The sequence below is a fragment of the Pipra filicauda genome, unplaced genomic scaffold (assembly GCF_003945595.2).
Source record: "Pipra filicauda isolate LSUMZ 115617 unplaced genomic scaffold, ASM394559v2 scaffold5_size6683894_pilon, whole genome shotgun sequence".
Classification (NCBI taxonomy): domain Eukaryota; kingdom Metazoa; phylum Chordata; class Aves; order Passeriformes; family Pipridae; genus Pipra; species Pipra filicauda.
In genome coordinates, this window is record NW_024104754.1 from 6,428,239 (window position 1) to 6,441,357 (window position 13,119).

The following is a 13,119-nucleotide window of genomic DNA, read 5'->3' on the forward strand; positions in this document are numbered from 1 at the left end:
CTTTTGCTTTTTATCCTCTAGCTAAAATAGTTTGTTCACAGTTCTGGCAAATTTCCTATAAGGAAAGCTGTTCTGTGAACAGGGAATTATTTTGGTTTTAAATGAGGCAAGCAACTCCACGCAGCATGATTTGAGAGAGAGTATTTTCCTGGAAGGGGAAGATAGGCCTTTTGGTGACATTTTCCTAGCCTTGTTACCTAATAAGATATAAATACATGTTTTTAGGCAATAGGTTTTCAGCAAAGCTTTGTCTTATACCAAAGATTCTCCTGTGGTACTGTGGTATGTAAAGGGAAAGATTTTCAGTGTTGACCTTGGGCATTCGAAGTGAAGGCACTGGGCTTAAATCTCTGGCTTTATTTTGGATAAATTAGTATGCAGCACCTTCTAAAATCTAATCATTGCTTCGTGATGAGTGACTTGTAATGTTTAAAATACTTTTCTTTCAATTTGTCTGAGTGAAACTTTATTCTATCATGATTACCAGTCCTAGTTCAGCAAACTTCTACAGTGTAAGAAAACCTGCTTGTGGTTTGCTTTTCAGGTCATAAAATTAAGGTTTGGGAAGTTATCCTTACACTTCATCTAGCTGGAGCCTATTTCAAAGACAAACTTAGAGAGCAATTGTAAAATAAAAAAGGATAAGTGAAAGAATCTTATAAAATGGTGTTAGTAAATTGTTGCGAACTACTAAGAATGGAAAGGAGAAGGAATTTCGTGAAACCGTGAAGAATACAGAGGGTAACAGAAAACCCAAAGAACCTACTAGTGTGGCTTTAGAGGTGTCAAATTCAACAGTAAATGGGAGAAAGGTGATGTAATCAAGTGTATGTAGTGTATGTTTAGCACAGTGCAGAGATCTTCAAAACATTAGAACTGATTTAATTTTTTTTACTACTGACTCTGTATTCCAATGCATACCACTGTTAGTAAATACACTGCGTCTTTTGTAGACGGTGGACATTCACAAAGAGAAAGTTGCTAGAAGAGAAATTGGTATCTTGACTACAAACAAAAACACCTCAAGAACTCACAAAATCATTGCACCAGCTAACTTGGAGCGACCAGTTCGCTACATCAGGAAACCTATTGATTATACAATTCTAGATGATATTGGACATGGAGTGAAGGTAGGTGATATTGTTAAAACAGCCAAACTGCAAATACATTGTCTTTGTATATTTTCAGAATAATCTGATGCTTTTAATGATATTATACCAGTTTTTCCTTGCCTGGACAGTGTGTCTATAAACATAAGAGGAGTCCTGTCCAATTTCAGGTTACCCCTTCCCCTTCTGTTGCCCCACTGTTTCTTAACCTTACAAACCCACTGAATCTTATTTCTGAGGACACTTGGGACTGTGAGTCTCACCTTTTAAAATGTTTCTGAATACCAACTTGTGATGCTGCTGTTATTGTTTGAGTAAGTTGCCAGGGATATACCTGGGGACTGAAAGGCTAATGACTGTCACTTTAGTGCCTGAATCAGCAGGACAAAATACCATCCAGCTGTAATTGCCACCGTTTTACTTTAAAGCTCACCCAAAGAAAGGGTTTGCATGAGAGGTATTATGTGCTCCCTTTTCTTCTTTCTGTCAGAGTCAGTTATACACAAAGCCAGTGATGTGCTTTGTTAAAGTGAGCTCTCTACAACTTTTGTGCCACATGGGGTTTCAGGATGGGAATATGACTGCCAAGTTCGAAGCCAGCTGGTTCTCCCTTTTAAGAGTAGGAAAAAAGAAGGAATTTCAGGGCAGAGATCAGACTGAGACACAACTGGTGGCTGTTAGATCAATGTACACAGCAGCAGTAATATCATGTGTAAGATTAGATATGCATTTTTAAAAGCACATCCTGAATGTAAACACAGTCTTAGCAGGTGTGAGCTCATTGTTAACTTGTGCTGCCAGGAAAACAAATACGGAAATGAGAACACTGACAGTGTTAAAGTTCCAGGAAATGAAAGGTAAATAGCACAAAGTGGGGTCATTTTTACATGACAAACTAACAAATCTGTAAACCTGCTAAGTAGCAGTAAGGTAAGATGCTTGTTCCGGTCAAAGTACACCAGAATTTCTTTTGCCCGACTCCTAACTGCATTAGGTTATCTGTGTTGTTCTATTTTGATTGTTTGCTTGAACAGCCATTTAAATGACAGTAGGTTGTTTAGCCTAAGTCTTAAAATTCAAATTCTTAGCAGTTTGATTTAAATATCTTCCCTGAGCAATTTTAGGTAAGGTCTTCTCAACGTCCTGTTTGTTAACAGAAAGTCTCCTTACCCCCATTTCTTACCCAAAGAGTCAACTTCTAAACAGATTTAAAAAAGACAAGTGACTAAGCTTGATTTGGAAAACCAAACCAAACAAAAAAAATCCAACATTAATAACTACAGTTTGATCAGGAAATTATTATCGCTCTTGTGTTAAAATGTGCTACCAATTCTTACAAATTTTGAATTTATGCAGGTCAGCAGAACTCCTTCTGGTTATGGATGGAGCATATTAACCTGTAGGATTGCTGTTGCTAATATTTTAATAATCACTTTTTGCTTTAAGGAGATAATTTTAGAACTCATTAAAGAATAGTTTTTAATTGCTCTGCAGCACGATCTTATTTAGCACTGGCTCTAAATCATTATAATTGATATCCCACTTACCTCAGTGTAGCCAGAGTCATACTTACTGTGATGCAATGAATTACGTTCTTCTGAAGGAACATAGTTCATCAAATGGATGATGACTCAAATGTGTGTTTACATGCATTTGTTATGCTTGTGATATACTTGAAACATCTTACAAATTATGTCTACAATGCACTGTATTTATCTAGAAAATGAAGAAGTACTGTGTACTTGTGAAACAATAAGCAGAGAACTTGAAATCATGCTATTCTTAATATCATAGATGTGTTCCAATCAGGTTAATCCTGTGTTTAGGACAGAAGAAAGAACAACTCTCTGCTGATGGGGAAAAAGTGACCAGTTCTGCTTATGAACCTGTTGGTTTTGTTCTGCTTGAGTAACTGCAGATTAGTTGACTAGATCTCTTGGCTGTAGAACAGAGAGAAAAAAAGGAAAAGAGGTAGAAACTTTAAATTCACCTATTTATAGCTATTTATTGTTTGAGATGAGATACTTTTCCCTTCAAATGAGCATTCAGATGGAGTTGTTGCATAAATAGCATTAAAGTTCCAGTTAACATCAGAGTGCCTCGGTCTGCATTCTTTGTTCTTTTTCTGCTGTAGGGCTTCCCCTCTAGTCCTTAGACCCAGAATTATGTATTTTCAGGAGTCAGAATGCTAATGCAGCAGGTATTCATTGCAACCCCTGAGAAAGATGGCAAACTGAACAGAGAATAATACAGGAGAAAAAGGGAGGATCCTTGGCCAAGAAATTCAAGATGCCATGCTGAGAGAATTAGTATAGGCACTTGAGCATCTTATTCCTTCCATTCAGAAGTTCAAAGCAGCAGTGGATACCGTATTCAGGAGAGGGTACTCTATAGTATGGTTTCTTAATAGGTGTGAGAGAGAATTCAAGTGCCTCTGTATCATCCCAGCAGTCCCTCCTCATCTTCCCTCCCTGAAGCTACAATGCTGCAAAAATCTAAAGAACCTTTTGTATGAAGGAGACTTGCTTTCAGGTTTTTTTCAAATGTTTCATGAGTTACAAAGCCTTCCAGTCTGTTCTTCCTTCCAAAGAGTTCTTTAGTCAAGAGGATGAAAAAAGAAGTGATCCATTTGGAGTGGTGCGTACTGGGGCATTGTAACTGTCCGGAATGGTGCCGAGGTCCCTGCTCGTGGACCTTCCCATGTAAGTGACCACTCTGGCCACTACAGGGGAACCTGCTTTTCCAGCATAGTTCTGGGCAGCACAGACCATATTGGTTAATGCATTGATCCATGGAACTTTAAACTCAAAGACAGATTTTCTAGTAAATCAGATTATGTTTCTTTTTTAATACAGTAGGGTCTCTTTTTGAAACAGATTAGCTACTCTGGATGCTCTACTATTGCGATTCTGAATGCTTAATGTTGTTATAGAAAGTGTAAGAAACATAATGATACATTTAGATTAACTGAGCTGAAAACAGATCATTCAAATAGAAAGACTTGTAGTTTTAAAAGAAATTATGGGGAAAGCAGATATATGGTATTTTGCCAGTAAGATGCAGGGCTCAGTGTCAAAAAGCAAGCACTTAGGCTTTAAAATAAGATTTTATTGTTGGTTAAACTCTTAATTTATGCTTTAGGAAATGTGGATATATGGTGCAATATCCATACAGAGTGCTGTACTTCTTACGAGATGTAATGATTTGCTCTTGATCTTTGTTCAAGAGAAACCTCGTGGCATCGAGTTAACTGACAGCTTTGTCTCGGAAGGAACATATATTAGCTTAATATTTTAGAGGCTTGTTTCAGCTAGTTGTATATGTGCTAATGCATGTAAACAATTCAAGTGAGCTCAGGCTCATTGATAAGGCTATTCTTTGACAGCTCAAATAAATTAATCTCTGAAGTTAATCCATCTAGATCTCTTGATCCATTTGAAAGAAGCTGCCTTTTTGTTAGCACTGTAAGAACTTGAATAAACAGTGTACAAGCATTTGAACATTAATTTCAAAGTATTAATCTAAGGCTTTGTGGTCAATGTATATTAAAAGTTTCAGCTTGAAGATCTTTTGTTCATGACATTCTGCTTTAACCACTCTTTCTATGATCTACTGATACATTATTTTGTTAATGCTGAATGCTTAACTTTTTTCTTTCTTTTTCCTTTCTCTTCATATCCTGAAGTTCCAACTAACCTTTCAATGCTTTTTTTCCTTACCTCTTTTATTTGCTCCATTTATGCATTAAGTGGTTGCTTAGATTTAAGGTAAGAAACCCCAGGGCTGGATTTCCATTCTTCTTCTTCTGAGATTATTACACACGGGGAGATGATTAACATGAATATTACTGATTGTTTAAAACAACACCCGCTCTCTCTTCTGTGTAGAATTTCTGTTGAGTGATTTCATTGCAGATAAGCATTTTGTGATATAAATTGATGTGTTTATGAAAGGAAGCTAACACAGTTAATTTTAAAAGCTTTGTGGCAAAATATCGACTGCCTTCAGCATATCTACCAGATCATTTACAAAGGAGGGATGGTGTGCTAGCCTTGTCTAGACAAAAAGGTACAGAGAACAGATAGCAGCTGAGTATGAGCCTCCCCCTGTGTAATATTCTTTTTATCCTATATACGGTGTAAGTTATGGTTTGATTGGGATTAATGTTTCAGTGTGAGATTGCTCAGATAATGGGCTCCAAAGGTGTGTAACAAATTCAAATCTGTATATTATTTTTTAAAGTTGCAGTATTCTTAATTTTTTCAGAAACTGCTAGCACTATTTACATACTGAGAGGCACTCATATGTGGAAACATGCACAAATCAGTTAATTGTGTAAAATATTTAAGAACCCTTAAACAACAAGCTAAGTGATTTCTTTAGTTGAATATTAAATGAATCAAAGAACTCAGACTGAAGTATGTCAGATTCTCAAGGATCTTAGAGGTTTAAGTGTTAGTAGTCTTAGTGGCTGCAGAAGCAGCAATAAAAAGCATCAAATCAATTAGGCAAGCAGTTAAGTGAAATTATATGATATTCTGGTGGAATTCATAGCACATTAGTTAATAGATGGGTTATAGCCTTTATCGAGTACTAGGATATCATCCTCCTCCTGAAGCGCAACGGGTTTGGGGAAAGTGGGAATGAAAGTTTTTTAGTAGCAGCTGTGACAGTTTTAAAGAGGGAACTGTTTTAGAACATAGAATGCTAATATGTAGTACAAGTGTATGAATTAAAGGAAGTTCCAAGTTGATGTGAAATATTTTTTAGTATTTTCTGTGACTGGAAAAAACTAAAAAAATCCTACAAATTCCTGAGAAGACTGCCTGTAAAACCGGGTATTTCTGTATTTATCCCCATGATGTCCCTGTGAGATTGGCCAAATGGTACTTTTAGTCAGGTGTTAAGTGTATGTAGCATATCTGATAACAATGGAAAACTTTTAATAAATGAGAGAATTCTTATATGTCATTTGAAATTTATTTTTACTTGTGAGGCATACAGTATTTCAACTCACATAATATATAAATGCTTTGAATTTGAGGATGGCAAAATATATCTCCTCCCTGGCTTTTACTTTCTGTCTGCACAAAATGTATACTTCTAATGCTGAGTATGTCTTCTGGACACAGTTCATATTGGATGATCGTTTTCTCAGTGTTCTTAAAAAAACAATTTGCAAACTCAGTTTTCTTTGTTGCTCTCTGTAGTTACAATTATAAACAAGTAATGACTATTCTAAAAAAAGTTTTAAAATTGTATAATTGTCATATATGTGTGAACTGCCATATCTGTGCATCATCTGCAGTGGTGATAAGAGTCTCTTCAGCTTTTCAGAGAAAATAATTTTTTCTATTTATAGGTTTGGAATGGAAATAACATTTTTCATCATAACACCAGTTAAAATATTTCTCTATTTTTACTAGGGTGAACCTGATTAGAAATTTGATTTGAGAAATCACAATATGTCAATCAACTTCTCATTGCCAAAACCTGAGGGTTTAAAAGAAAAAAAAGAAAAAAAGGCAAAAGCAGCACAGCATCTCTCTGTGGACCCAAATTGTTCTTTCTCTCACTATAGTCACTATGCCTCAGGCTGAAAGGAGAAAACTAAAAGTAACCCCAGTTCTGTGTGAATGGGTTTTTTACCTCACTTATAGTGATTAAATATGAAGAATTTAGCCTGCTTTTATTTTTTATGACTGCAGAAAAACCTTAGTCTTAGCTAACAGCTGCAATGTTAAACTGACTGTAGCAGGGCTAACTATGCTTGTGTCTGGGTAACTTAAATTTAAATTTTTAACAGATTTTGAAGAAAATTCCAATTACAAGTCAGAGGAGTATCTGTAGCATCTCCTATCATCAAATCAATTGAAAATGACATTCTTTAAGACTTTTAGTATTTACCAGACTTGATTCTTCAGTTACTTTTCATAGGGGGTAAAGCAAGTAAACTCACTTGCTGAAGCTTCTACTTGTGGTCATTTGCCAAAACAGGGCTGAAATTTGTACACTTCACTTCCATATAAACTGGTAATCAGCTGAAAAGCATATAGATATGCACAGTAAGTATTTGAGTGGCTGAGCACAGCCTGAAAGGGAATTTGATATAGTAGATGATGGGCAAAAAATCTGTTCATTGTCTCTGTAGCATTAACAAGATGAAGCAAGGCATGGGAAGATAGTTTTCATTTTTCCTGAAATTGGGCATAAAATTGCTCAAGAAGATTGAGTAGCTGCTTGAAGTTTTTGAATACAATCCATGAAACATCACTGATGGGACACTTTTTCTTACTAGATTTTGGGCAAAAGATTATTCTTTTAACATTCTGAAAGTTCTAAAAAGTACAATGTGACAGTAAAGCACCACTTTAAAATTTCTGGCTGAGTCCAGCTTTAGAAAGCAGCTCCTCCTGAGGTTTGATTCTGTGGAATATCTGATATTCAGGATCTTTGGAAAAAAAACCTCAACCAACCAAGAAACTTGGTTTTGGTAATTGAACTGACTATGAGATGTTCTTCAGAAGAGTAAAAATGTGGATTGAAAGCTTTGTTGCAGGTAAGTGCCTCACAGCTGCATAAATACAGGGCTTCGATGCAAATAGTTTTTGCAGTCTGTTGACCAGCTGTTATATCTGACCAGCTGTGTATTTCTGCACTTCTTGTTCAGTGATTTTTTTTGCTTGTGAAAATATTCCCAAGAATTAAATTGAATGAACTTGCAGGATTTATCAGTTTTAACCAGTTTATTTCACTAAAAATTTCTTACACGGTGGAGTGCTAAAGAAACTCAGTATGTTAAATGTTTATAAAAATGTAACTATGAAGGAAACTCAGTCGTATGTTGGACTGCAGGATGGTGATTTAATCACTGGAATCTATGAAAAACTAGATGCCAAAAATAGAAATTGGACGAACACAATTATTAAAAAAATTAAACTTTAAATGATAGTTTTTCCTAGGGGCTGTAATCAGTGCTGCATTGTGTCTTAAAGTAATGAGATGGTACCTTTCTAGAACCGGCACTGTAGCTCAGTATAGAAAATATTGGATGAAATACTGTTGTACCCTTTTGAAACAGAATGGTCCATAGGGATACATTTCTTTACAGTTTGTTTTATGGCTGTTACTGTGGAGCTGGATCTCAGAGCATCCTCCACAATGTGTCACTTACCAAAGATCTGGTTTTTAAGTAGTTTCTGCAGTTTCTTCCTCAGCAAAACTTCCAATTCCAGCTCCAGTACTGACAAAGTTACAGCTTTGGTAGAAGACATTTTTTTCTGTAGTGCAAGTGCTTCCTAATTCATGCATAAAAACCTTCTGCAAGGTATCCAGTAAAAAAAAAGCTTAACCAAGATCTCACTAGATTTATTTGGTGTTCCACCATGTAACTTCAGTTGGTAATATTTTTTTACCTTTTTTTTTTCTTCTGTGGGAAGAGGCAAAAAAAAAAAAAGAATTGGAAAAATCCCTTCATGCATTCTGCACAGATCCTGTGCCCTACTTGTCTGCTCACAGGGTTGTCTTCCTGCTTTCACATCAGTAAGCTTTGGTTTTTCCTGAGCTTTGTGCCCAAACCATCGCTGCCTCTCTTTTTTTTTTTCTGGTTTCAGCACAGTGGTTAACTGTTTTGGCATTTATGAGCAAAGGCAGAGATGATCCTCTGTGTTTCTGGTTGCAGGCTCTGTTTAGCCATGCATTTTCCTAAAATAATTTGCAAGCTTTAATCTAGAAACCAACCCCAGATCTGTGGGGTCCTGCAGTCGAACAAACCACCAAGAGATGGATGCATTCCTCTGCTTTCACCCTCTCATTAAATCAGCTGCATCTGGGTAGTTCCAGCTGTGCAGAACCAGGGGAAATGATGTCAGAAACACTGCAACTTCTGGCAAATACCAACTTACTCCAGAAAACAGATTTTTGGAGCTTGACAGCAAGTGCAAATGTGACCTTGAGTTCTGATGGTTGCTTCGGATTTTAGAAGTTTGTAAGAGGGATGTGTGTGGATGAGGATTTGTGTATGGAAACTATATTTACAACCATATGTGCAAAATAGAAAAGGCAATAAAGTTTGAAAGAAAAGGGGCATTAATGGCTTCCTTCTTCCCCCCCTAAGTAGAAGTTGTCATAGGAGACAGTTGGAAATGTTCCAATATTTGTATCTCAGCTAAAGTTGCAACTTGTATAGCTTTAGATTTTCTTTTAACATCTTGAATACTTTTATTTCCACAGATCTGTCTATTTTGATCAGAACCATTGAAATAATTTTATATTTTTAATTTCTCTTCTGTGATTATTTGGCAGTAAGTCAAAGGGGAAGTTACTTGCACAGGGTTGTTTAACTTGGAGCAGCTTGTCTTAAAGCCATCAGTCCTGTCAGATTTGAAGACAACCCTGTCAATTTTAATTACTTGCTCTTTGAACATCTTGCTTTCAATACCCTGAAAAGACCCTGCAACTAAGCTTACTGTCAGTGCGTTTCCCCATCTTTCAGTGTAGTCTTTTTTGGGGATGACTTCTTTGTGACTAAGTTTCTGGGCTAAAAAGGGATTGCTTTTTGTTTGGACACATTTTACAAAGGTTTTTTTCCCATCCTGGATCAAGGATATGTTTATTTGCAGTGTTAATGAACTATCTAGCGGTCACTGGAGCTCTGTGTTAGTCAGGCAAGTATTGCCTACACTTTTTACTATATATGGTCTGATGTTATGGCATCTTTCACCTCAACTGTCCTTTCTTTTCAGGTAGCTGTAGCCCACTGGAAGCTTAAAAGTTCATTTTTGGTTTTACAATGATTGTATATGAAATAATAAGATACTTTGTGGTTAAATATATGGAATTTTATATTAACTGTAAAGTTAACATAAGCTTTAGATTTATATAAACTGTAAAATGGTTACATCATCTGGTGCAAAACAATAGTGTAGCCAGTTAAAACACCTAAATGGACTATTCAGGGGCACACAGATTGGTCTGTTTGTTGTCTAAAAACCAGAGGCTGAGTGGGCTGTTTGAAATATAGCAACTGACAGTTCAGTGAGCATTTAATTAAGGTGTATTTTGTCTGTTTGTGGTTTTTTTTGACAACTCAAATAGGTAGGTGGGCTAAATAGGCATGTTTAATGAAAGAGGAAATACAGGGGGTGCTGCAACTTTAAAAAAAATTCAGATTTTGCTATTTCTTAAATGTTCCGTGTATAGAATAAAATACACTTCATTTTACACTTTCTCTTTTCCCTTCAAGTAGTTGTAGATCAGTGCTTACCTCATCCCTCACTTGAATTAACTTTAGATTTCTTGTTGCTTAGAGTTGGCTTAAAGGACTTTATAATGTTGCGCAAAATAATTTTGTCTTAAATTGACATTACAGAGTACTCTTGCACAGCTAATTCAAGCATCTGTTTTTGAATCAGTCAAAAGTACCCCCTTCCGATACTTGGTTTTCTTTTCCTCCCAGCAGATTGAAAATGCGATAGCACTGGGATTATTTAGAGCCAGAAAATCAAGTTTCAGTGGATTAGAATACTGAATGTTTTACTCTTTACACTGTTGTCAATATTTATCAATTCGCAAATCTAAACATTGCCAAGGTTTTAAGTGAGTTGTTCTAGTCAAATTTTAAAGGAGTAGTTTGCCTTTAACGATGTTTGCAAATACTCCGAATGCCTTGATCACTGTTTCATTTTCATATGGGAGGTGGGGGCAGTAGCCAAAGCTTACGTTTTGGAAGGAAGGAACACTGTGAAATAGAGCATGACAGGAAGAACAGAAAAAGGGATGTAAGCATACTTGTTTAGGTGTGTTGAATATCTCTGTGTCTAAGCAATAAGCATTCATGAATCCAGGCTGTTCTGTGAGCAGATCATGTACTGATTCCTGTAAGGATACGTGCATTGAGAGAGTTATGCTTGGCTGGCAGGCTACAGAGAAGCCAAATGCCTACATTGTGGTAACAATTGTTTATGATTCCTAGATTGATCAGTCAGGAATGCAAATGAGTTTTTGAAAGAAGTTAATTATTTTTATGCAAAATTTAAATTTACTTCATTAGTATTTTAACCTGAAAGAAGGGAAGTGGACAAACTACATTTACGTCACTGCTAAATATTTTACTCCATTTATTTATAAATTCTTAGAGATTAAATTGCTACACATTTGGTGTGGGGAGAAAAAAGTGCATCTTTGTATTTTTCTCAATATGGCTTTCTCTGTATGTTTACATGCACATAATTAATATTGACAGTAAATATTATCATCTGTAAAAAATTTTATATGCTGTGAAAGCATTAAAACATTAATGGATTACTTTGACTTCTGTACACTTTTCTGTATAAATCACATTAGATTGTGGCCTATTAGATAAGCTTTAGTATTTTTAAACAGTATTCAAAAATATTTTTGCAAATTTACCATTCAGTAGTGCAATGTGAAATAACTGCCTTTATCTCAAGAGATGACTGGGAGGTTCAGCCAAGTTAGGCACAGTGTCTCTATTGTCAGTGATTGTGATAGCCTGAAGGCAAATTCACTTTTTTGTGTATACAATTTTTAAAAACCCTATGTAATAAAGAGTCCTTTGAGCGCAACTCTTGACTTCTAGCAGAGTGGAAATTGCATATAAAACGCATGGCCTCTCAATTTTTTTTGTTTGTTTAAACCTTCCCCTACTTAGAGTTAATTGCTAAAGGCATCTCAGTGTCTCTGCCCCAGAACCTGAGCTTAGTGAAGGCCGTTTTTCTCCCCGTTCTTTCCTGCAGGTCAGCACACAGAACATGAAGATGGGTGGGCTTCCTCGTACAACACCGCCCACCCAGAAGCCACCAAGTCCACCCATGTCAGGAAAAGGAACTATTGGGTAAGTGCAGTTACCGAATGGGTAAATGGCTTTGGTGAACAAAAGGGAAAAGAGGGAAGATTCTTTCTTTTTCTGTAGTGTGAAGGTTTTTTGGTTTTATTTTAACTATTCACAAAGATCAAGAGGTGTTAGATTTGCATCCTCTTATACTGATTGTGTCTTTTATGTTTGTGTGCTTCTGCCAGAAGACAGTGGGCATCGTCAGCCTTTCCCAACAGGAACCTTTTTCTCACTGCAGAACACTTACAACTACGTGCTTTAGAATAAAATGTCATTAACTGTGTGGCTTTGGCAGGTGGTGCTAAACAACTGAAAAATGAGTACATGTTCATTAATTAGTTATGCTGAGTGTGATGAAAGTACTTTCCTGTTAAGTCTATGAACTTGACTTTGGCCTTTAGCTCACATTAGTGATCAGTATGTAGCTGTCTTTTAAAGAACGACCCATCTTAGGTTTTGTCTGTGTTACTTAACCCGTTTCCACGCCGTGCTTCCCGTGTGCAGGCGGCACTCCCCGTACCGCACGCTGGAGCCGGTTCGGCCCCCGGTGGTGCCCAACGACTACGTGCCGAGCCCCACGCGCAACATGGCGCCCTCCCAGCAGAGCCCCGTCAGGACGGCCTCCGTCAACCAGAGGAACCGCACCTACAGGTACCCACGGGGACAGAAATGCTCTGCTCAATGTCCAGTCCATCTGCGCCTACCTCTGCAGTGAAGCTTCCTCATTCATCGTGTGTACTGGGGATGTAATTCGGCACGATGAGAATGGGGGCTAATAAAACCAGAATAGTGAATTATGTTACGGTTGTTCACTTAATCCCCATATTCCCCTTAATTTTAGTGCTATCGGTTACAATACTTAATGAATTACTAAGATTGTGAAGTCTTTCAAGGAGGTAGATCGTGATACTATTTTACTAAATGCTTACAAAACTGGGGAAAGGTTTTGTACACATCTTGTCTTCTGCATGTTGAAGGGCTGCACCGTATGCTTGTACGTGACATTTTTGAACAGTCTTTGATGCTTATAGGTTGAGTAGCTGAAATTGTAGCATAGTATTTTGAGGATATTGATAATTTCAAACACAGAATAAAGCTGAACTGTATTATCAAAGGTTCTGCTAGAAGACTAGCTTTTTCTCTAGGATAATAAGT

General features: G+C 36.8%; 1 protein-coding gene across 10 annotated transcripts in view; it reads left to right on the top strand.

Moving 5' to 3' along the window:
* Positions 1–13,119, top strand: part of ABI2 (abl interactor 2) — a 69,589-nt gene that overhangs the window by 36,436 nt on the left and 20,034 nt on the right. For 4 of the 10 annotated variants that reach the window (XM_027731403.2, XM_027731402.2, XM_039387945.1 and 1 more), the window contains exons 3-6: positions 954–1,130; positions 4,859–4,876; positions 11,867–11,964; positions 12,469–12,615. In XM_027731403.2, the coding sequence (XP_027587204.1) occupies positions 954–1,130; positions 4,859–4,876; positions 11,867–11,964; positions 12,469–12,615 (440 nt within the window). The remainder of the gene's footprint in view (positions 1–953; positions 1,131–4,858; positions 4,877–11,866; positions 11,965–12,468; positions 12,616–13,119) is intronic. The other 6 variants (XM_039387946.1, XM_027731404.2, XM_027731410.2 and 3 more) reach the window with 2 other exon arrangements.